Raw genomic sequence first — 20,713 nt, 5'->3', positions numbered from 1 at the left:
AGTCGTCCTAAGGCGCGACCCAAGACGAATCTGCAACTCCGGAGTGGCAACCAGGGGGCGGGGCGAGCAGCGACCATTTTTGTTTTGCGGCCGTGCGCTCTCAGAGAATCTTGACAAACAGGACCTCACGGAGGAGGTGGGGCCTCTCCGCGGGCGGGGCGGAGCCTGGGGGACGTGATTATTCAAACGAACCAATGAGCTCCGCGCATCTGGCAGGAGCTGCCAATGACCGGTCGTTCTGGGGCGGAGCCCACAGGCCCTAGTGGGTTTGGTTGTCCGGCGGCTTTGGCGCATTTTCGGCTGGTTTGATTCATCCATTTTGAAGAGACTGGGGAGCGGGGGGCTCGTCTGGTTAAGGGGCCCTGAACCAGGGAGCGGCGGAGTTTGAGAAGCCAGCAGCTCGGGGCTCGGCGGCAGCGGCCTCCTCGGCCGAAGTTGGGGGGGGTGGGGCGCCGAGCGCGCGGGGTGGGGGGGGTCCTGGTCTTTGGCTCCTCGACTCGGTCCTGTTTCGACAGCGAACATGTCTCGGCCTGTCAGGTCAGTGCGGAGTCCGAGGCCTGGAACGGGCTGGAGGGGGCTGGGGTGAGTGGTGAGGGAGCGGGGGGCGGGGGGGTGCCGAGGCTCAGCGCCGGCCTTCTCCTCGCCGCGCGCGGCCTCCTCCCTTTCGGGCCCCGCGCGCGCCACTGAGCGCGGGGGCCCTGGCTGGCGCGCGGGGCTGCGCGGGGGCGGCGGCCGCGCGCCCGAGCGCGGGCTCCTCCCCGCCCCGCGCCGCTGCAGGGCCCGGGGCCGCGTTGCTGCCTCCCCCACTCGCCGCACTGGGGCGGGCCGGAGGGGGAGGGGTGTGAAGTCGGCGCCCCCGCGCAGGCCCCACCTCCTTGGGGCCAGCCCCGCGGGCTTGGTGGCTTGGCCCGGCCTCATTGGGGGTTGGGGCAGAGACACCGTGCAGCGCCTGCCCCGCGCGGCCCGCGTGGGGGTGGGGGGAGGCGGCCCGTTCTCTCTGGCGGACGGGGGTGCTCCCTGCCGGGCGGGAGGGGCCGTGCTGCCGTGGGGCCCCGCCTCCGTCCTCCGGGGTCTCTGCAGGGCCCCGCCTCCCGGATCGGGGCTGGGCGTGGGCGGGACGCGTTCTTTTCCCCTCCGGCCGGAGGAAGAGTTCGGGGCTGGGCCCTGGCGCGGACTGCGGCCTCTGCCCCGCCTGGGGGGTTTCTGAACGGGATAACCCCCCGCACTTCGCATCCCGAGTTCGCTCCCGGCCCCCGCTTAGAAATGCCCTTCCCTTGGAATCGTCCCTGCTCAGGGAGGTGCGGGTCAACTTGCACGGCCCAAATCCCGAGTGCTCGTCCTTCCCGCTACCCGGCTCTCTTCTCACGTGGCCGAACACGTTCGAGTGTGTTTGTAATCTTTTTACCCCCCGAGTAACTAATAATAAACGGGCTAGGGTCGGGCAGTCGTTGGACTTCATTCTGAGACTGTCAACAAGTTTGCCGTTCCCCAGCGCCCAGTGGAATCGCCCTCTGCCGTCCTGGCTATTGTATGGAATGTGCCATTTATGGAGGGGTGTGGCTTAATCCAGTCTGGTGCGGCCTTAAGAAGGAGCGCTGTTGCTAATAAATGTTATTTTTAACATAATGTCCTTGAGGCTGTCAATGTAAGGATTGGCTACTTGGCGTAGTGTTTTCTGGATAAATAGGTTTCGTTTTTAGGTATTTTAACAGTTTTTTCCCCCTTCTCCATTCCAAGTTTTGTGAGAAACGGAAGTATTTTGACCTAAAGCTGTAAAGGGGGGTTTGGAACCCCGGAAAGGGTTTTAAAATGTTGCACACCGTTCTGTCTCCAGACTAGACTGTCCGCTCCAACTGGTGGTGGGCTGGGACTGCATACTCCTGCGCTCCGGGTGGGCGTGAGGAGAGTGCTCACTACCTACCTGACAGCCTTTCTGCTTAATTTCAACCCACATCTCTGATACCTTACCATCGCCACCGGGAAGAGTTCTGCCTGCATTTTGGCACGGAGTCTGAATCGATATTTCAAATTATAGTATGCATACTTTTTTGCATAATAATTAACCGGTGTATCCGGTCAATTTTCGTAGAGTATTTTCTTTAGGATCAGAACAAATAAGACAATTATCATAATAAAGATTTGTTTCACCTGGACTGGATCTTCTGTCTTCTGGAAGTAAATTACTGCGTGATGAAAATGGATTTGTTTTTCTCTACCTTCTAACCGCAGTTAACTAGGTTTTGATGACTTTTCACTGTTGTAACTTAACTCCTCTGCCTGATTTTGTGCCCCCAGATTTACATGTTGGGACAGGAACATTTTTTTATCTCTTGAAAACTTTGGGTTTTTTTTTAGTATCACCAGGTGGGAATAAATACATTAAGCACGTTCTAATGCGTTTTTTTGTAGGCATTGGGATTTGTGCACAACTTTTTTCTTAGTATGTTAAAAGTATTTTTTAAGTGTTTATTTGCCCCTAATTGAAGAATGAAGTTAAATATATTGTAGTCTTTTTTGAGTCACTTTCAAATTATTAATTTCAAACAACTTGGTTTCTGATTATATATTTAGTGATTAAGTCTCTTTGTAACTGTCTTTTAAGTCTTTTACATACTCTTGATCAATAATAAAGCAGAAATAATTAAACTTGAGTTTGGTGGTTTGTTACATTTGCAATAAAAAAAGTTCTGTCTTAGGGAAGTGCTTTTATTTCAAGGTGTAATTGAATCTGTTTACTCGAGGGAATGTAACCAAAAATTACAGATGTTGACCTGGTATCAGAATGATCAACCTCGTTTAAAAACAAACCAAAAACCAAAAAAAGCACGTGTTGGCTAAGTGTCTCTGCAGCTTCTTTGGGGATATGTTTCTGTTCTTAGGCTTGTATATAATTTTGAGGGTTTTCTGGTTTACGTTTTTACTCTATTTTAATGTTAACCTAAGCATTTAAAGAAGATTTAGAAACGTACTAATGGCTGCTTGACACCAGTTTCCAAATGAGTGGAATTGATCAGCTACTGCAGGATTTTCCATAGATGTGTGCGCTACACATATCTAAGTAGTTCAGGCTGTATTGCTCTCTTCACCTTTTATAGTATATAACTCACATATAAATGAGAGCTCAAATATTTTAGGCCTTGGATTCGAGTTTATAGCATAAAATTAAGTCTTAGAGCCAGAAAGAAATTTAGGCAAATTCATCTTGCAAGTGACTTTATGTGGGGACCTGGACAAGTGAAGTGCCTTGCGTCATCCGCTAATACATGCCAATATTGGGCCTAGAACCTAGATTTCTTAATTTCCAGACCTGCTTACCCTCATCCTCCCCCTTTCCACATAAATGCGCTCTACCTTCTACCAGATAAGAATTGATGTTACTTGACTGTATGACACTTTGAACTTTTGTTTTTATGATTCTTAACCTTTGGGGTAGGGACTAAAAATGCTACTACTTGTAAAAGATGAAAAAGAAAGCTCAGAGATGTACTGACTTGCCCAGACTAGAAAGTGGGTTTTTTGAAATTCAGCTTGGTGTATTCGCCAGAGATCCTCTCTTATTGAAAATACTCCCAAGTCACTCAGATCAATCTGTTTCTCCTTTCTTCATCTTGTAAGTGTTATCATGCCTCTTTTGTTTAGTACTTGAGATTGCAAAGAACCTTTAACATTGAAAGTTTAGATGTGAAAGCATAGGCTCTTACAGATTGATAAAAATATTTTTGGTCTTGTTTATACTTCTGTTGAGAATTAACAGCTTTTCCAAGATTTCAAATTGCTTTATTTTTAAAGAGAATTTTGTTTGTAATGTGTCTGGATTTCTTATTTTTTTAAAAAAAAAAGACATTCTCTCTCACAGGGAAATTAGTTTCAAAACGGCCTGTTAAAGGGAAAAACTTAGAAACCTGGAAATTTTAGGTAGTTTGGATTTTGGGACCAAGTGTACACTGTGCTAAGTCGACTGTGACTCTAGCTGGCCAAGCTCCTCTGTCCAAGGGATTCTCCAGGCAAGAATACAGGAGTAGGCAGCCATTCTCTTCTCCAGGGGATCTTCCCTACCCAGGGATCAAACCCAAATCTCTAACGTCTCCTGCTGCATTGGCGAGCCGGTTATTTACCACTAGCATCACCTGGAAAGCCCCCAGGTAGACACAGGAAGATACTTAAAAGTGTCATATACTAATAAATGTGGTTTTAGATGAGCCTGGTTCCTTGTATCTCATCTTACTGTCTATGTCCAGGGTGTGTGTGTGTGCATGTGAAAGAAGTGTGATTTTTATTAACCTTGAATCTGTACATTGTTACTTACGTGTCACTTTCCTCTAAAAAGAAACTTTGTAGACTTTACCTTCCAAAATATCTCACATAACTTGCAAAGCCTGAATAATGGAGGAGTTAATTTTGTAACAACACTTAAATACTCAACATTTCCCAACATATATATATTTAATGTGAAAACTATAATAAGACAACGCTGGGAATTCCCTGGTGGTCTAGTGCTTAGGACTTGATGCTTTAACTGCAATGGCCCAGGTTTGATCCCTGTTTGGGGGACTTAAGATCCTCCTGCAAGCTGTGTGGCTCAGCCAAAAAAAAAGTGTTTTAAGTTTGATTTTAGAGAAATTACCAAATAAACATTTACTAAGTATAAATACAGAATCAGGTACTCCACTAGAGGATTTCACTTTATCTTGTGTTATCCTTATCACCCTGTAATAGAACATTTTTTTAAATAACAGATGACCAAATAAGTTATAATAGTATGTTACTCAATGTCACAGAACTATCAAACAGAGCCAGTATTTGAACTGAGATTTTCTGAGTACAATACTGGCATTCATTCTGTGGTACCACTCTTTCTTTCCTAGTGTTTGGCATGAAGATGGGCAAGGGCTACTTTATCTAGTCATCTCTAATGGTGAGTGCATTCTGTATGCACTGGTGGTTAAGATTTATATAGAAAATAGTTGAGGGGAAATATATGGCCAAACTGTTTTAAATAGCGATCTGTGTTTTTTTCCCAACTCAATCTTTAACTTGCAGAGATAAGTTTTAATTAAAAGCATTTTTAAAAAAAACAACTAGAACTTCAGCTCAGTCCAGTACCATCTGTTGGAAGTGATAACTTTGCAGTCAAGGAGCTAAGGTGTAGAAATAATAGTAAAGGTGGATTTAGGCTTCATGAGTCTTATTTAAGTCTCTTCCAGATTTGTATTGTATTTGATTACACACCGAATATATTACAGGTCCACAATCCTTAGTTTGAAACCATTGGAGGACTATATGTGTTTGAGAGTTCAATATTTTCAAAAGTTTTAAGCAGGTAACAAGATTTAAAAAAAAGAAAGTAACAGGGTTCCTATACTGTATGTATAATGTACCATCCCCAGTCTGGGGTAGTGCTCCTGTAATGAAACATTAATCGCTGGTAAAACCTAGGAATTTTCACACTAAAATTCTAAAAATCCTCTCATTTGCCCCTCATATGTTTACCACCATATACATTATGAAAAAACTTGGTTTTCAGAACTTTTTGAATTTCCAAATCATAGATGAGAGAATGGACCTTTTAACAGTGCAGTCCCTTTCTCAACCTTTAATTTTAGAAAAAATAAAAATCTTGAAACAACTCGTTAAGCAAAGTATATATATTATCCCTATTTTGTATGTGAGATAGCTGAAACTTAGATAATTACATAATTGGCCCAGTTGACCTAACCTTTAAGAGGAAGCAGAAATTCCAGTAGAAACTGTGGCCAATCCAAAGCCAGTGTGGTCTTTTCTGTGACTCACTGCCTTGGGGTATTACTGGTAGTAACACACTTTGCCATCTTTGGAGCAGTTTAGTTCATAGCAGGACTTTGGTGGACAAGACCAACTTTAGAGTGAGCTGGGGAGGGTGTGAGTGGAGAAAAGGAGAGTTTGAGGGGAAGAATAAGAGAATATGCAAAGAGGTTCATTACAGGAAAAGAACACTTGAATGTACAGGAAAACGCACTGAAGTGTGAGGCTTTTGTGGGAAGAAAATAACATGGCTTTAAGTGAATACGGTTCGTAAGTCAGGGGCATTTTTCCCCTGACCAAAATAAGTGAATGGATTCCAAAACCACCTAAAGGACACCACAGGAAATTAATGGGCTCATTTTACATATACAAATAGATGCAAGACTGCCAAACATAGCTAACTGAATCTAGTATGTATGAAAAATATCAAGTAGAATATGTCCCAGAAACAAGGGAGAAAGACCATAGCATTTGAAAAGGTTCAGCACCAATTATGAAACTCATTAGTATACTACAATTAGTAGGGAATTAAGATTAATAAATTGGAGTTGATTTAACTTGACAAAAGTTATAAATTAAGGTAAGTGGTTGAGTTTCAGTGATTGAAATCATTTAGCAATACAACTCATTAATAAGGAGAAAGTAATTTGGAATAAAGGGAGATTGGTTTTATGTTTTTGGTCTGTTTTCCCCAGAAATATAAAAAACAAGGCCACCGTTCTGTGTAGCTCTGGGATACCGACCCAGTTAACATCCATGTGAATGGTGCTTCTCTCAAGTTGAGAGTTAATGATACACAGTCACATAGAGTTTGCAAACTTGAGTCACTTGAACTTAATGAAGTTGTTGAGTATCCTGTGAAGTGTTACTTCGTTTGCCTTTTTAAATTCTTAGCTGCAAAGGGAAATAAACATATCATTCTGGATTATGAAGTGGCTTCTTGGATTGTTGAGTCTAGAAATAGAGACTGCAATGTTGTAGACAGTAAAAGAAAACATTTGATCTAGCACATGACAACTTGATCAAACTGGGGCATCCCTTTGTTTTGTCTCAAAAAATGTATTCCGATCTAGGTTCTAGGAAGAACTGATTGTTACAGAATTGCATTGCCATATTTTAAAGTAACTAGTATCTAAACAGTCAGAGGTGTTTGAAAAACTTCAGGTTGCCAGAGTGTCTCAACTGGCTATATTTTCAGGTGCTTCTTAGTATCTTTTGAACCGTGCACCTGTACAGTTACCTGCAAAGCAAGGTGATCTTCAGGAAGATTTCATCTGTCAAGATAAAATGACCCAGAACGTGAATTTCTTAAGAAACTAAAACTTAGCTCCACTGAGTAGTAAAAATCCAGCCATCTATTCATTGGACTGGGATAATGGACTATCTTCCACAGAAGCTACAACTGGAAAGATTTATAATAATTTATAATAATATTTTGACTACTGCTTTCCCACTGAGTTCTTTAAATCAGACTGTCAAACTCTGCTGCTTGATATTGCATCATTTAGAGGGAAACATCACACTTGTCAGGAAAAGCTGTCCTTTTGATGCAGAGAACTGTCCTTAATTTACAACTTTAGAGCCTCAAATAAGGGCTTCCTGGGCACAAAATTCACATCTACCTTAACTTCTTTGCCAAAAAATAGGACCCAAGGTCCACTTCACAGTCTAAACCTGATGAAGACCCCTTTTCACACAGTCCTACTGTGCTTTGAACCCATCAAGACACTGATTCATTTAAATTTCACCTAAATTGTACCCTTCCCCAAATCCTTTTCAGTTTTCCTGTTTGGTTAGATGCTCCACACTTCTGATGTTCCATCATCTTTATTATAATGAGTCAGTAAATCTGACTTTCTTAGGCTACAGATTTGTCCCTGATAGTTGTGTTAAGACAACTGGAAGAGTCCACTGAAGTTTCCAAGACTTTGCTGCAGACAGGACTCTACTTGGTAATGTGCTCATCTGAGACCCCTTTAATCTCACCTGCTTGAGGTTTACTCTTCCTAATTGCATAGTTTTTGCACTAATGTTAGGAATTTTTCCTATAAGGAGGAACTGAATATATTTTGGGAATAAGGAGTGCCATATAACAGTTCATATTTATTCACCTGGACTGAAATAGTAGCAAGTTGATAAAAGGTTTAGAAGGGAATTGTAATAACTATCTAATATGTATCTGGCTCATCATTCAGAATGCCTTTATTCTCGTGCAGAAGTTAGAAATTTACTTTTCCCATTTGAAGAACTGAGAGCTCTTTCCTGTAACTTTTTGATTTTTTAATTTTTATTTAAAATTTTTTGCTTTCTTGTTTCTTGTGACTGGTTTTGAATTCTATTTAATTGTAAAAAGCAGAATGATACAGTTAAAGCAACATTTCTTAGCCAAAAGGAACATGAAGCTCAAAGATAAGCAATTGTGAGAAATTACCCTGAATTGAATTTACATATCTCAGCTTCTATGAACTAATTTTCTTACATCCTGAGAAAATTTGGCACATGTATAGTCTTGAGAGTTACAAAATAAGAGATAAAATGTCCTAAGTTTTAAGGGGTGAGTGGGTAGTGATTGTTGATAAGCAGAAACTTTCATATTTAGCCTTGAAGGAAAGAGTGGAAACTGTCGCATCAATTTTAAGGGCTGCTCTGTGGAAGAAAGTTTAGATTTAGACCATGGTAATACCAGGAGCTAGACAAGACAATTGGTGAGTGGACTTCAGAGGCAGATCTCACCTCAATGGAAACTTCCAATATGGAGTTTTCTTCAAATTAGTAGCCATGGGAGATCATGAAGGTCCTCAGTCAAGCTCTTACAGTACATCTGTTAATAGGATAACGTGTTTTGGGTAAGATTGGGTTAGCTGTCAGGTCCAGTAATTCCAGTACCTGGTGGTATATCACCCTTCCCCCTGACCCCCACAGGCCACTAACCTTGGATAGGCTTTATGAGTGCTTAAGGAAATGGCAACCCACTCCAGTGTTCTTGCCTGGAAAATCCCAGGGACGGGGGAGCCTGGTGGGCTGCTGTCTATGGGGTTGCACAGAGTCGGACTCGACTGAAGCGACTTAGTAGTAAGCTTAAAAAAGTGATTTTCTCAAAAAGAGTTAAAGTAGGAAGAAATGTTACACTTTTGTGGCCACAGATTATAACTGTTGCTTGTAAAAGTGAAACTACTTTGTAAATCTGTGTATTCTAAAGCAGTGGATGAGGTTCCTGTAAGAAATAGGTTTGACATTGCAATTTTGTTACACGTAAGAATACAAACACAGAAACAAGCTTCAGGCACTTGGCAGTTATTTAGGTACAATCTTCTCTGATATTTTCTGTTTGCTGCTTTTTCTTTTAAAGAGCTAGTTACAGGGAATTCCCTGGCAGTCCAGTAGTTAAGGCTCAGTGCGCTCACCCCCTGGTGGGGGGGACTAAGATCCCCCACCTGTGTGGCAAAAAAAATAAAATTCTAGTTACACATCAGTAAGGGCTTCACTTTGGAACAACGGACTGGTTCCAAATTGGGAAAGGAGTACATCAAGGCTGTATATTGTCACCTTGCTTATTTAACTTGTATGCAGAGTACATCATGCGAAGTGCCGGACTGGATGAAGCACAAGCTGGAATCAAGATTGTTGGGAGAAATAGCAATAATCTCAGATATGCAGATTACACCAACCTTATGGCAGAAAGCAAGGAGAAACTAAAGAGCCTCTTGATGAAAGAGGAGAGTGAAAAAGTTGGCTTAAAACTCAACATTTAGAAAACTAAGATCATGGCATCCTGTCCCATCACTTCATGGCAAATAGATGGGGAAACAATGAAAACAGTGACAGACTTTATTTTCTTGGGCTCCAAAATCACTGCAGATGGTGACTGCAGCCATGAAATTAAGACATTTGTTCCTTGGGAGAAAAGCTTTGACAAGCCTAGATAGCATATTAAAAAGCAGAGACATTACTTTGCCAACAGAGGTCTGTTTAGTCAAAGCTATGGTTTTTCTGATAGTCATGTATGGATGTGAGCTGGACTATAAAGAAAGCTGAGTGCAGAAGAATTGATGCTTCTGAACTGTGGTGTTGGAGAAGACTCTTGAGAGTCCCTTGGACTGCAAGGAGATCCAACCAGTCGATCTTAAAGGAAATCAGTCCTGAATGTTCATTGGAAGGACTGACGCTGAAGCTCCAATACTTTGGCCACCTGATATGAAGAGCTGACTCATTGGAAAAGACCCTGATGCTGGGAGAGACTGAAGGTGGAAGGAGAAGGGGACGACAGGATGAGTTGGTTGGATGACATCACCGACTCAAGGAATGTAAATTTGAGCAAGCTCCAGGAGTTGGTGATGGACAGGGAGGTCCTGCGTGCTACAGTGCTTGGGGTTGCAAAGAGACACGACTGAGCTACTGAACTGACTAACTGAATGGCTTCCCAGGTGGCTCAATGGGTAAAGAACCTGCGTACAAAGCAGGAGACACGGGAGTTGTGGGTTTGATCCTTGGGTCAGGGAGATCCCCTGGAGGAGGGCATGGCAACCCACTCTAGTATTCTTGTCTGGAGACTCCCATGGACACAGGAGTCTGGCAGGCTACAGTCAACAGAGTTGCAAAGAGTTGGACCCAACTGAAGTGACTGAGCACACTCGCAGGCATCCTTCAGTAAATTGACTTCAGGACCCAATAACAGGTTGTGGCTGACAGGCTGAGAAACATTGTTCTAGATATTTACCTCTTACATGATCAGTGAAAAGAGCTGTGTTAGCTGTTTGGGGTTTCTCAAAACTCAGATAAACTGGATTCTAGAAAATGAGCTAGGTGTTTCTTCTTCCCTGCATTGACCAGAGCAGTGTGATTTCTTCAGGGTTACAAATGGAAGGATAGTCCGCTTGAATGAGCTAAACAATGTAAGTTGTTTATAAGTTCCCTCTGGTTTTCCTTGAGAAAATGATTTTGTGCTCTTTAGTGTAAAGCTTAAGGTATCAACAATTAAATGTGTGTTTCTGTTTTAAAGTTCTGCTTCCTTGCCTGGAATTTGGTGTGAACGTTGGTGACAGATTAGCATCAGATTTTGTGGTTTTAGTTGTCTTCTCATCTGTATGGTTAAGAGGGTTAGTTGAGATCATCTCAAAGGTGTGGTAATTTTCTTCTCTGAAGTACTGTTCATTCCCTGATAGCTCAGTTGGTAAACAGCCCGCCTGCAATGTGGGAGACCTGGGTTCAACCCCTGGGTTTGGAAGATTGCCTGGAGAAGGGAACAGCTACTCATTCCAGTATTCTGGCCTTAAGAATTCCGTGGGGTCGCAAAGAGCCAGGCACGACTGAGTGACTTTCACTTCACTTGATCTTTAGAATGTTATTCAAATATTATTGACTTGGTCTTAGATGGTTGCTGCTATAAGAAAGAAATTTGGGAGGTAGACTTACCATTATTTAGTAGAAGGAAGTTGATGATCAAGAGAGAGGAAGAGAAAAAATCCTATTGCTTGAGTTAGCCATATTTGGTGCCAAAAATGGATCTTGTTCTTTGTCTAGCTTCCAACTTTACCTTTCATTTTTGCACTTTATAGCAATGCAAAAGTGAGGACTTATCTCAAAGCCCTCTGGTGGTCATCCAGGAATTGGTTCATGTGTAACCAAGTTACCTTTAGAATCTAAATATAGTGATTATATCAGCTTTTAAAATAAGAGCAGGCACATAATTGAAGTTTTTGTGTTCCTATAGTTTCTATTTTAAACATTTGTTTTCCTTACTGGGTTACAGTTCTGTTTTCTAGTGTAAATTTTTAGACTTGTTTAGATGGAACTCCATTTGATTTGAGTGATAGAAATTGATTGAACTTGAATGGTGGAATTTAAAATAGCTAGTATTGCTACTTTCTCTGCCCTAATTGGTAACTGGAAACTTTATCATAGAGTTGGAAATAATGTTAAAATACATATTTTGACGTTGCATTTTAGTGAAATGAACAACAAACTCTTGAATACAATCTTTCTAAATAATACTAGAACCAGACACCATGTTTTTAAGAGGAGTGATTTAATCATGCTGTTCAGATAAATAGTTCAAGAGCGTTGTGTAATCAGGTGGGTTCAAGATTGCAGTGGTATTCTGGAGAAAACAGGTTAGTGCTTATAAGAAATAATGGCTGCTATTTATTGGATAATTGTGTGCCTGGCACTCACGGCAACCTTGAGAGACAGGTGTTGTTATTTCTGTCTTACAGGTGAGAAAACTGAAGTTCAAAGAGGGGAAATAACTGGGAGACCCAGGATTTAAACCCAATTTTAAAATCCATGTTTTTAACTTTTATGCTGTCTTGAAATTTTTAAATTTAATTTATTTTAATTGGAGGATCGTTGCTTTACAATGTCTGTATTAGAAATTTTGTATTGTCCTCCCAGTTTGAGTTTTTGATGTTCATTTTACACTGAAAAGTTGGTTTTGGCATTTGAAAGTTGCTTCAGCGGTTACGACTCCTTGCTTTCAGTGGTATCATAACATGTTTGTAGTTTTCCTGTGTTGAAAACTAGGATAGAAAAAAATATATTGATACAAAATATGGGACTTCCTTGGTGGTCTTCCTTGCCAAAGCAGGAGGCTAGATCAAGGAACTAAGATCCCACATGCCATGCAGCATGGCCAAAAAGAGAAAAATGTACTAAATAATTTTTTGGCTGTGCCAGGTTGAACCCTGGACCACTGCAGTGAAAGTACCAAGTCCTAAGCACTGGACTGCCAGGAAATTCCCCTTTCAAATCTCTTAAATCTAAAATAAAGTTTTTTAGTTTGGAGAAAACTGAATTTTCTTTTGTTGTTAAGGGCAGTGGGATTAAAAGTCTGATAGGTTAAAACCTCCAGTGGCACATACATCCTCCCTTCTGTTGCCCTTTCTCACCCTAATCCTTTGCAGAGGCCAAATCCATTCACTCATCAAACCTTCCTTGAATCTGATGTTCTAAGTGAAGGAGAGACAGCCTCTGTCCTCAAGAAGTTCACATTTAAAGGGGAGACAGACATTAGTGGTTTATGTAGTATCAGTAAGGGATTAAAGGTGTTGAGAGGTGGTGTTGTAGCTGGTATGAATGAGACTGATACGAATAGCATTCCAAGTAAGGAAGCTGCAGGACCAAGTGGTAAAAACAACAACAACAACAACAAAAACCTGATTCTTGGTTCCTTCCTGGTGTTGATTGTTAAGTGGCAAGAAATGAGATCCAAAAAGACTTTTAAGGAGCTACTGCTGCTAAGTTGCTTCAGTCATGTCTGACTCTGTGCAACCCCATAGATTGCAGCCCACCAGCCTCCCCCGTCCCTGGGATTCTCCAGGCAAGAACACTGGAGTGGGTTGCCATTTCTTCTCCAATGCATGAAAGAGAAAAGTGAAAGTGAAGCCACTCACTCTTAGCGACCTCATGGACTGCAGCCTACCAGGCTCCTCCCATGGGATTTTCCAGGCAAGAGTACTGGAGTGGGTTGCCATTGCCTTCTCCAGACTTTAAGGAGATTGGATGATTAACCTCTAGAGTATTTTCTAGAATTAGATTTCTAACAGAGCTCTTAAAATTTGGCCCTAAGAGCAAAAAGTTCAGAAAATATTTGAGTGCCTACCTTTTACCTGTTCTGTAGCACCAGTGGGGACATAAGACATAACTGTTACCTTCAGAGAGCTCAAATTAGTGAAGAAAGCAAATGCTACAGCAGTGTGTTTTAAGCTGTGTGGTCCCCAAAAGGATCATTGACTGTTTGAATTTGACAAAGTCATGTTTTTCATTAAGCTTTGATAATTGTGTTTAATTTTATAGAGCAGCTTTTTAGATCTGTGTGGCAACTTAGGTCATCAGTTCCAACAGCTGAGGGACTGGGGCCCAGAGAAGTGATTGGCCTGAAGTTCTAGAACCAGAACCTGGAATTCCTCTTGGCAGATTCTGTATTTATCACTACATAATTCCTTTCTAAGGAGTGTTTCTAGGGATACACTAGAGAAGTGTAACTATCATTAGCAAGCTGTTAGAAAGTTCTTTATATTGAACCCATACTTAATCTGACCACCAAATGTAACGTGTTTTCTCTTTTGCAAGTTAGAAAAATCCCAATTTATTCAGTTGTTCTTCATATGAAGAAGGAAGAAGGAGGAGAAGAAAATGTCTACCCACTGTGGTATTCTTGCCTGGAGAATCCCCATGGACAGAGGAGCCTGGCGGGCTACAGTCCATGGGGTTGCAGAGAGTCAGACACAACTTAATGATTTAAGAACAACAGTGATCCTTTTCCGTTATGATTACTTGCCTTTATACAGTATCATAGGATATGTCTATTGATCCCTGGAAATCATACCGCATTTTAGCTGCAATCCCACCAGCATGGATAACTAAAATTATTATAGCTGCAGTTTCAGAATCTGTTCATGATTATTCGAAGTTGAGGGTTAAAACTCCCTCTCGTAGATCCTTTCCCCCTGCTTCAGTGTCCCATTTTCCTTGATACCAAGTAATGCAGAAAATGGTCATCTTTGCATTGAGTTCATAATGTTGTTTTTCATGGTGTCTGTCATTAAAAATCACTATTTTGCTAGAACATGAATATTTACTACCTCCCCAATAGTTTTGTGTTTTTTTTGTTTTTGTTTTTTTAAGAAAAATTTTTGTTTTTTTTAATTGTGGTAAAGTAGCATATTTCCCCACTGCAGTACTCTTGCCTGGAAAATCCCATGGACAGAGGAGCCTGGAAGGCTGCAGTCCATGGGGTCGCTGAGGGTCAGACACGACTGAACGACTTCACTTTCACTTTTCACTTTCATGCATTGGAGAAGGAAATGGCAACCCACTCCAGTGTTCTTGCCTAGAGAATCCCAGGGATGGGGGAGCCTGGTGGGCTGCCGTCTATGGGGTCGCACAGTGTTGGGCACGACTGAAGTGACTTAGCAGCAGCAGCAGCATATTTACCATCTTAACTTTTTTTTCCCCCGATTCTTTTATATAATTTTATGTATTTGCTTTTGGCTGTGCTGCATCTTCATTGCTGCGAGCGGGAGCTACTCCCTAGCTGGGATGCTCAGGCTTCTCACTGCGGTGGCTTCTCTGGTTGCAGATCACAGGCTCTAGGGCTCACAGGCTTCAGAAGTTGTGTACATGGGCCCGATAATTGTGGCGCACAGACTTAGTTGCTCTGCCACATGTAGGATTTTCCTGCATCGGGGATTGAACCCGGCCTCCTGTATTTAAAGGCGGATTCTGTACCCCTGAGCCACCAAGAAAGCCCCATCTTAACCATTTTAAAACGTACGGTTCAGTAGTTAAATACGTTCACATTTTTGTGCATTCAGTCTCTAGAACTCTTGTAAAACTGAAACGATACATAGCATTGACTTCTCCGTCTTCCTCTACCCCACCCCTGGCAACCACCATTCTACTTTTTTGTCTCTCTGCATTTGACTAGGTAACTCATATAAGTGGAATTAATAGTCATGTTTTTTTAAATTAACTTTCCTAATAGAATGGTATCTTTAATATATAAACTCAGTTTCTTAAAACATAGTTACAATATATTTTATGGTTTTGCATCTTGTCTTATTGAGGCAATAAAGTCAGAAGATAATTCATTATTGGTAGACTAAAGAAAAACAATGCAAAATTCCTTATGAGTCCTTTTTCTCTCTTAAATCAAGCGAGTGTCCATAGGGCTTCCCTGGTGGCTCAGTGGTAAAAATCCTACCTGCCAACACAGGAGGCACGGGTTTGATTCCTGGTCTGGGAAGGTCCCACTTGCCACAGAGTAACTCCGTGCGGGGGGCCGCAACTCCTGAGCCCGTAGCCCTGGAGCCTGCGAGCCTCGACTCCCGAAGCCCGAAGGTCCTAGCGCCTGTGCGCCACAACATGAAGCCCCACTTACCACAGGTGGAGGAAAACCTGTGTGCAACGGAGACCCAGCACAGCTTGAAAAAATGCAGCCATGCCTTCTTGCACATCTAAGCCCCAAGCATGTGTTCAGAATTCACTCCTCCTCTATCATTTTTGCATATTATATAGACGTCGCACCTGTACTCGAATTCTGACTGCCCTATTTTTGCTTTTAAATGGTGTCTTAATCTATTGTTGTGCTGTTATTTAGTCACTAAGTTGTGTCCAACTCTATAGCCCACCAGGCTCCTCTGTCCATGGGATTTCCTAGGCAAGAATACTGGAGTGGGTTGCCATTTCCTTCTCCAGGGGATCTTCCCCACCCAGGAATCGAACCCCTGTCTCCTGCATTAGCAGGTGGATTCTTTACCACCGAGCAACCTGGGAAGCATCTTAATCTATAAAACTAGGAATAGTCCTCAGCTTAGATTTAAGTGTAGTTGGTGATATGTTTCTCTTAGTCCTTTCAATTCATTTGTTCAATTTCCCCTTAGTTACAGTGCATCTAAGGTTCTTCTAAACGCCAGGCATTTAGAAGTTTGGATACTAACATAGAAGCTCTTATATCTCTCAAGGCAGAAATTTTAAACTTCTGGGTTTAGAATATGAAGTAGAAAAATGGGAATTAAATTTGTTTGAGATATTAAAGATGCTTTACCTAGGAAGAAATACTTTTAAAAGTACTTTTAAGTACTTTAAGCTGAGCGCCAAAGAATTGATGCTTTTGAACTGTGGTGTTGGAGAAGACTCTTGAGAGTCCCTTAGACTGCAGTCAATCCTAAAGGAAATCAGTCCTGAATATTCATTGGAAGGACTGATGCTGAAGCTGAAACTCCAGTCCTTAGGCAACCTGATGCAAAGAACTGACTTGTTGGAAAAGACCCTGATGCTGGGAAAGACTGAAGGCAGGAGGAGAAGGGGATGACAGAGGATGAGATGATTGGATGGCATCACTGACTCAATGGACATGAGTTTGAGCAAGCCCCGAGAGTTGGTGATGGACAGGGAAGACTGGAGTGCTACAGTCCATGGGGTTGCAAAGAGCGACTGAGCGACTGAACTGAAAGGACTTAAAAATCACTGAGCCAAGTAGATACATAAATTTGTTTCTTTAATAAATGCTCTTTAGGGGAGTTTCCTGGTGGTATAGTGGGTAGGATTCCATCCAGGCTTTCACTGCTGTGGGAAGGGAGCTGAGCTCTTTAATAAAGAGCATTTGGCTCATTATTATATTTATTATATTTGGCTGTGCCAGATCTTAACTGCAGCATACGGAATCTAGTTCCCTAACCAGGAATCAAACCTGAGTTCCCTGCATTGGGAGCACTGAGTCTTAACTACTGGACCACCAGGTAAGTCCCAAAGAACAGCTTTTGAATGAATCAGTTTCTTCCATTCCCTTCTGTGTAAAGCTTAACTTACAGTCACCATAGTTTGTATATTATAATTAATTGTATTATATTTAAAAGCTAAGACACTTTGCTGTGGAAAAAAAAATTAGTAGTAACCTTATTTATCAGGAATATGTGTGAATAAAATAACATTTACAGTTTTGGTTTGTGTGCATATGGTATCAGACTGTATATAAAGAATATATGATACTATGGCTCATTTCTCCATTTTATGTACTCCTGGGAGGTTGGTTTGTTGGAAAGGATAATATTTGAGCTATCCCTGAGATGAGCATTATAAGAATTGTCGTTTGACATAGTTTTGTTTTAAGCTACGCTTTCCTATAACACAATGTGACATTCTTTTGGCTGAGATGACAGCTTTTTGAAAAATAAATTTCAGAGAGCTAGTTCTAATTCTGTTTATGAAATAGAAATGAGTGTTCTAGTATCTTAGAAAAGTCCTATATTTTTATGATCTTGATTAGAGTCTTTTCTTTTTACAGAAATAGGAAGGTCGTTGATTATTCACAGTTTCAGGAATCCGATGATGCTGGTAAGTTTTATGATTTCAGTAAGTAGTAAATTGAACTGATTAGTGGAAGAATACCCAGCATATTTACACTGTTTTTTATTCTTTTGAAATAATTTTTAAATTTTAGACTATTTTGACATATATAAATTACATCAGTCTGTGTCACTCAAAACAAACGTTGAACCTGCATGGATTTTACTTTTTCCTTGGTAAATCATTGATAATAAACACTTCAATAATTTTTTTTCTTACCTAGTTTTGGACTCTAAAGTTTAAATGTGCAATAATTCTTATACATTGTTTATTAATATATCTCCTGCTATAATCACAATAAAACTCATACTTTGTAATAGGGAGCATGTATGTATTTTGCATGATGAAGTAAGATGAGAATATTTTGTGAAACACCTTTGATTTGTGAACTAACTATAGAGAGGCTAGTGTATTGTAAATCTTAGCCATAAAAGGTTTCTTTAGAATATGTCCTTACTCTCATTTTCAAGATGTGTTTACTGTTCTTTTTTCTTTAATTTTATATATGCTTTGGGGAAATGTAGGAAATACAGCATTGTATAAAGAAGAATTAAAAAAGAACATAACCCAACTTCCCAGAGGCAATACTTGCTAAATATATTTGTTTACTCATTTAATCCTTAGCTCAGTCCTGTTAAAATGGGGTTATAAGTATTGTTATTTCCATTTTACAGATAAGGAAACTGAGACAGAAATATTATTCAAGGTCCCTTAGCCCTCAAGTAACCTTTTTGTTTAAAAAGGCTTTGGTCTTTTTTTTTCCTTTTAAAAATATAGTTGACATCTGTAGAATTTTGGATTCTGTGCCTCTCCCAGCTGCCCCTACTTAGCTTTCTTGTGTTACGAAAAGTTTATGCTTGTTAGTGGTTGTGTGGTATTCCATAATTTATAATTATTCAACCATTTAATAATTGCTGAAGCTTCACACTGTTCGCAGTCCTCACAAGTGTATATAATGGTCTAGTGAACCGTTTTGGAAATAGTCACTTTTTAAGGTTTTATGGCACTTTTTAAATTGAGGGTGTTTTCTTCAAGTGTCAGAGCGTGCTATATATAATACTTTAGCTTAAAAGTAATTTGCTTGATAACAGTAATTGTGTTAGGATTGTAGGATTGTGGGTTCTTTACATTCTAAAATGCTTATAATATAACCATGTTACCATAATAGTTTCCAAATAAATACAAAGATGTGGAAACATGTAAAAGGCTTTAACAAAGTAAAAGGGTAAAATATAAAATAAGAGATATTTGACTGTGAGTATATTAAAGTATACACATGAGGACTGGAAAGCAATAGGCAAAAATAAAAATGATTGAGACAAGGTGGAACTAGAGTGGAAAAGAATTTTGTTTTTGTAATGAAAGAAAATTATTTAGGACATTCTGCCTTCTTAGCTTTTAAACAGCTTGAGAGAATTATCTCAGTAAATACTGTGGTATTTTTGATATGTAAAAATCATAGTTCATTGAATTTGAAAATTTTTATCTTCATAAATAAATTTTATCTTCATAATCTGTTTAGATGAAGATTATGGAAGAGATTCAGGCCCTCCAGCTAAGAAAATTCGATCATCTCCCCGAGAAGCTAAAAATAAGAGGCGATCTGGAAAGAATTCACAGGAAGATAGGTAAGAGGCATTGCTAATCTGTTTCTACTTACAGATGAGGGTAGTCTCTGATGTCTAAACTGGTAGAATCTTCAGTTACTTTGGGACAGTGCTCTTGGTGGTGTTTTTGTGTATTTCATATTATCAAAGCATGCAGTGCTTTGATTCTAGAGATTAGCCTCTTTAAGGTCATGGAGGCTTGCTTAGACTCAACCTGGAGTCTCAAGTGAGCTCTGGGAATGATAGAATGATTTTGTTGCTACTGCAAACCTCTGAACAAAGGTAGAAAGGTTGTTTAAGTATGTACTGATAATTTGTTGCCCAAAGATACTATTGGCATTTTCACTGTAGAAAGGGCAAAGAATAAGTGACCTTTCCTATTCAGAAAATTACTGGCACAAGTCACTGACAGAATTATAACTAAAGCTTATAGAATCTTAAGTTGCATTGCCTGCTGAGTTTTATATAATCAATCCTACTTTGTTTAAATAATTTAATCATTTTGAGCTGTTCCCTTTCCCTTCGTGTTATAAATGAGTTCAGATGAGTTATGTTGTCAACTGTAATTGCCTCTCAAGACCAGGGTACAGTAGCTTTCATCTCTGCTTTACAGGTATACGTGTAAGCTCTCAAATTCAGTGTAGTGTAACTATGCCAAGACCTTCTTGATGGTGGTGGTGATGATAGTTACCATTTAGGATTATTATGTGCCAGTATCATTATGTGCTAATTATCATTTAATTCTCACAAAACCTTTATTAGGGTAAGTAATATTAACTCAGAGGAGTCAGTGATTTAAGGACTGGCAAATGAACCAACAGGTTTTGAAACCATGTCTATTGGACTCCAAAATCCATTTTTTTTAGCCGTTAGACTATACCACTTCCAAACAATACTATTAAGTATGAGCATTTCAAAGAAATAAAATGATAGTTCTCATTAGTTCGTCTAAGATATTTACTTTTGAGCACTAAAATCAGTATAATAAAGCCCTGAGTAAAAGTCTTTCATTCTGAATTCACAGAAAGCTAAATTTAATACATTCACCTAGCATTTTCTGTTTGCTTGAATCACTAACCTCTAATATTTTCTTTCCTGGAGAATTTCAGAAATGTGGAAAATTTTTGAGGAAAATTAAGATAAAATTTTACTGTAGGAAGATAACTCTTCCATAGTTTCATTAATATATCTCTCTAATCCAGTTTTTTTAAATAATTTTTTTATGTGAACTATTTTTAAAGTCTTTATTGAATTTGTTACAGTATTGCTTCTGTTTCATGTTTTGGGTTTTTTTTGGTCACAAGGCTTGTGGGATCATAGCTCCCTGGCTAGGGATCAGTTCCACACCCCATGCATTGGAATGCGAGGTTCTACCCATTGGGCCATCAGGGAAGTCTGCACTCCAGTTTCATACAGCAGTCCAACTTAGAGCTGTCTTTTATTGTATTTATTTTATTATACTTTCCCTAGGAATGAGCATC

At 40.3% G+C, this 20,713-nt stretch overlaps 1 protein-coding gene across 2 annotated transcripts in view; it reads left to right on the top strand.

Annotated features, from left to right (window-relative positions):
* The first annotated feature begins 312 nt into the window (after nucleotides 1-312).
* NUCKS1 (nuclear casein kinase and cyclin dependent kinase substrate 1) overlaps nucleotides 313-20,713 on the top strand; it is a 31,912-nt gene continuing 11,511 nt past the window's right edge. Inside the window, exons 1-3 of one of the 2 annotated variants that reach the window (XM_005216661.3) lie at nucleotides 313-537; nucleotides 17,564-17,613; nucleotides 19,148-19,253. In XM_005216661.3, the coding sequence (XP_005216718.1) occupies nucleotides 521-537; nucleotides 17,564-17,613; nucleotides 19,148-19,253 (173 nt within the window). In that variant the 5' untranslated portion in view covers nucleotides 313-520. 2 annotated transcript variants of the gene reach the window in all.

This window comes from Bos taurus, chromosome 16 (assembly GCF_002263795.3).
Source record: "Bos taurus isolate L1 Dominette 01449 registration number 42190680 breed Hereford chromosome 16, ARS-UCD2.0, whole genome shotgun sequence".
In the NCBI taxonomy this organism is placed as follows: Eukaryota; Metazoa; Chordata; class Mammalia; order Artiodactyla; family Bovidae; genus Bos; species Bos taurus.
The sequence above is the reverse complement of the archived record's forward strand: the minus strand, read 5'-3'. Positions and strand labels throughout refer to the sequence as shown.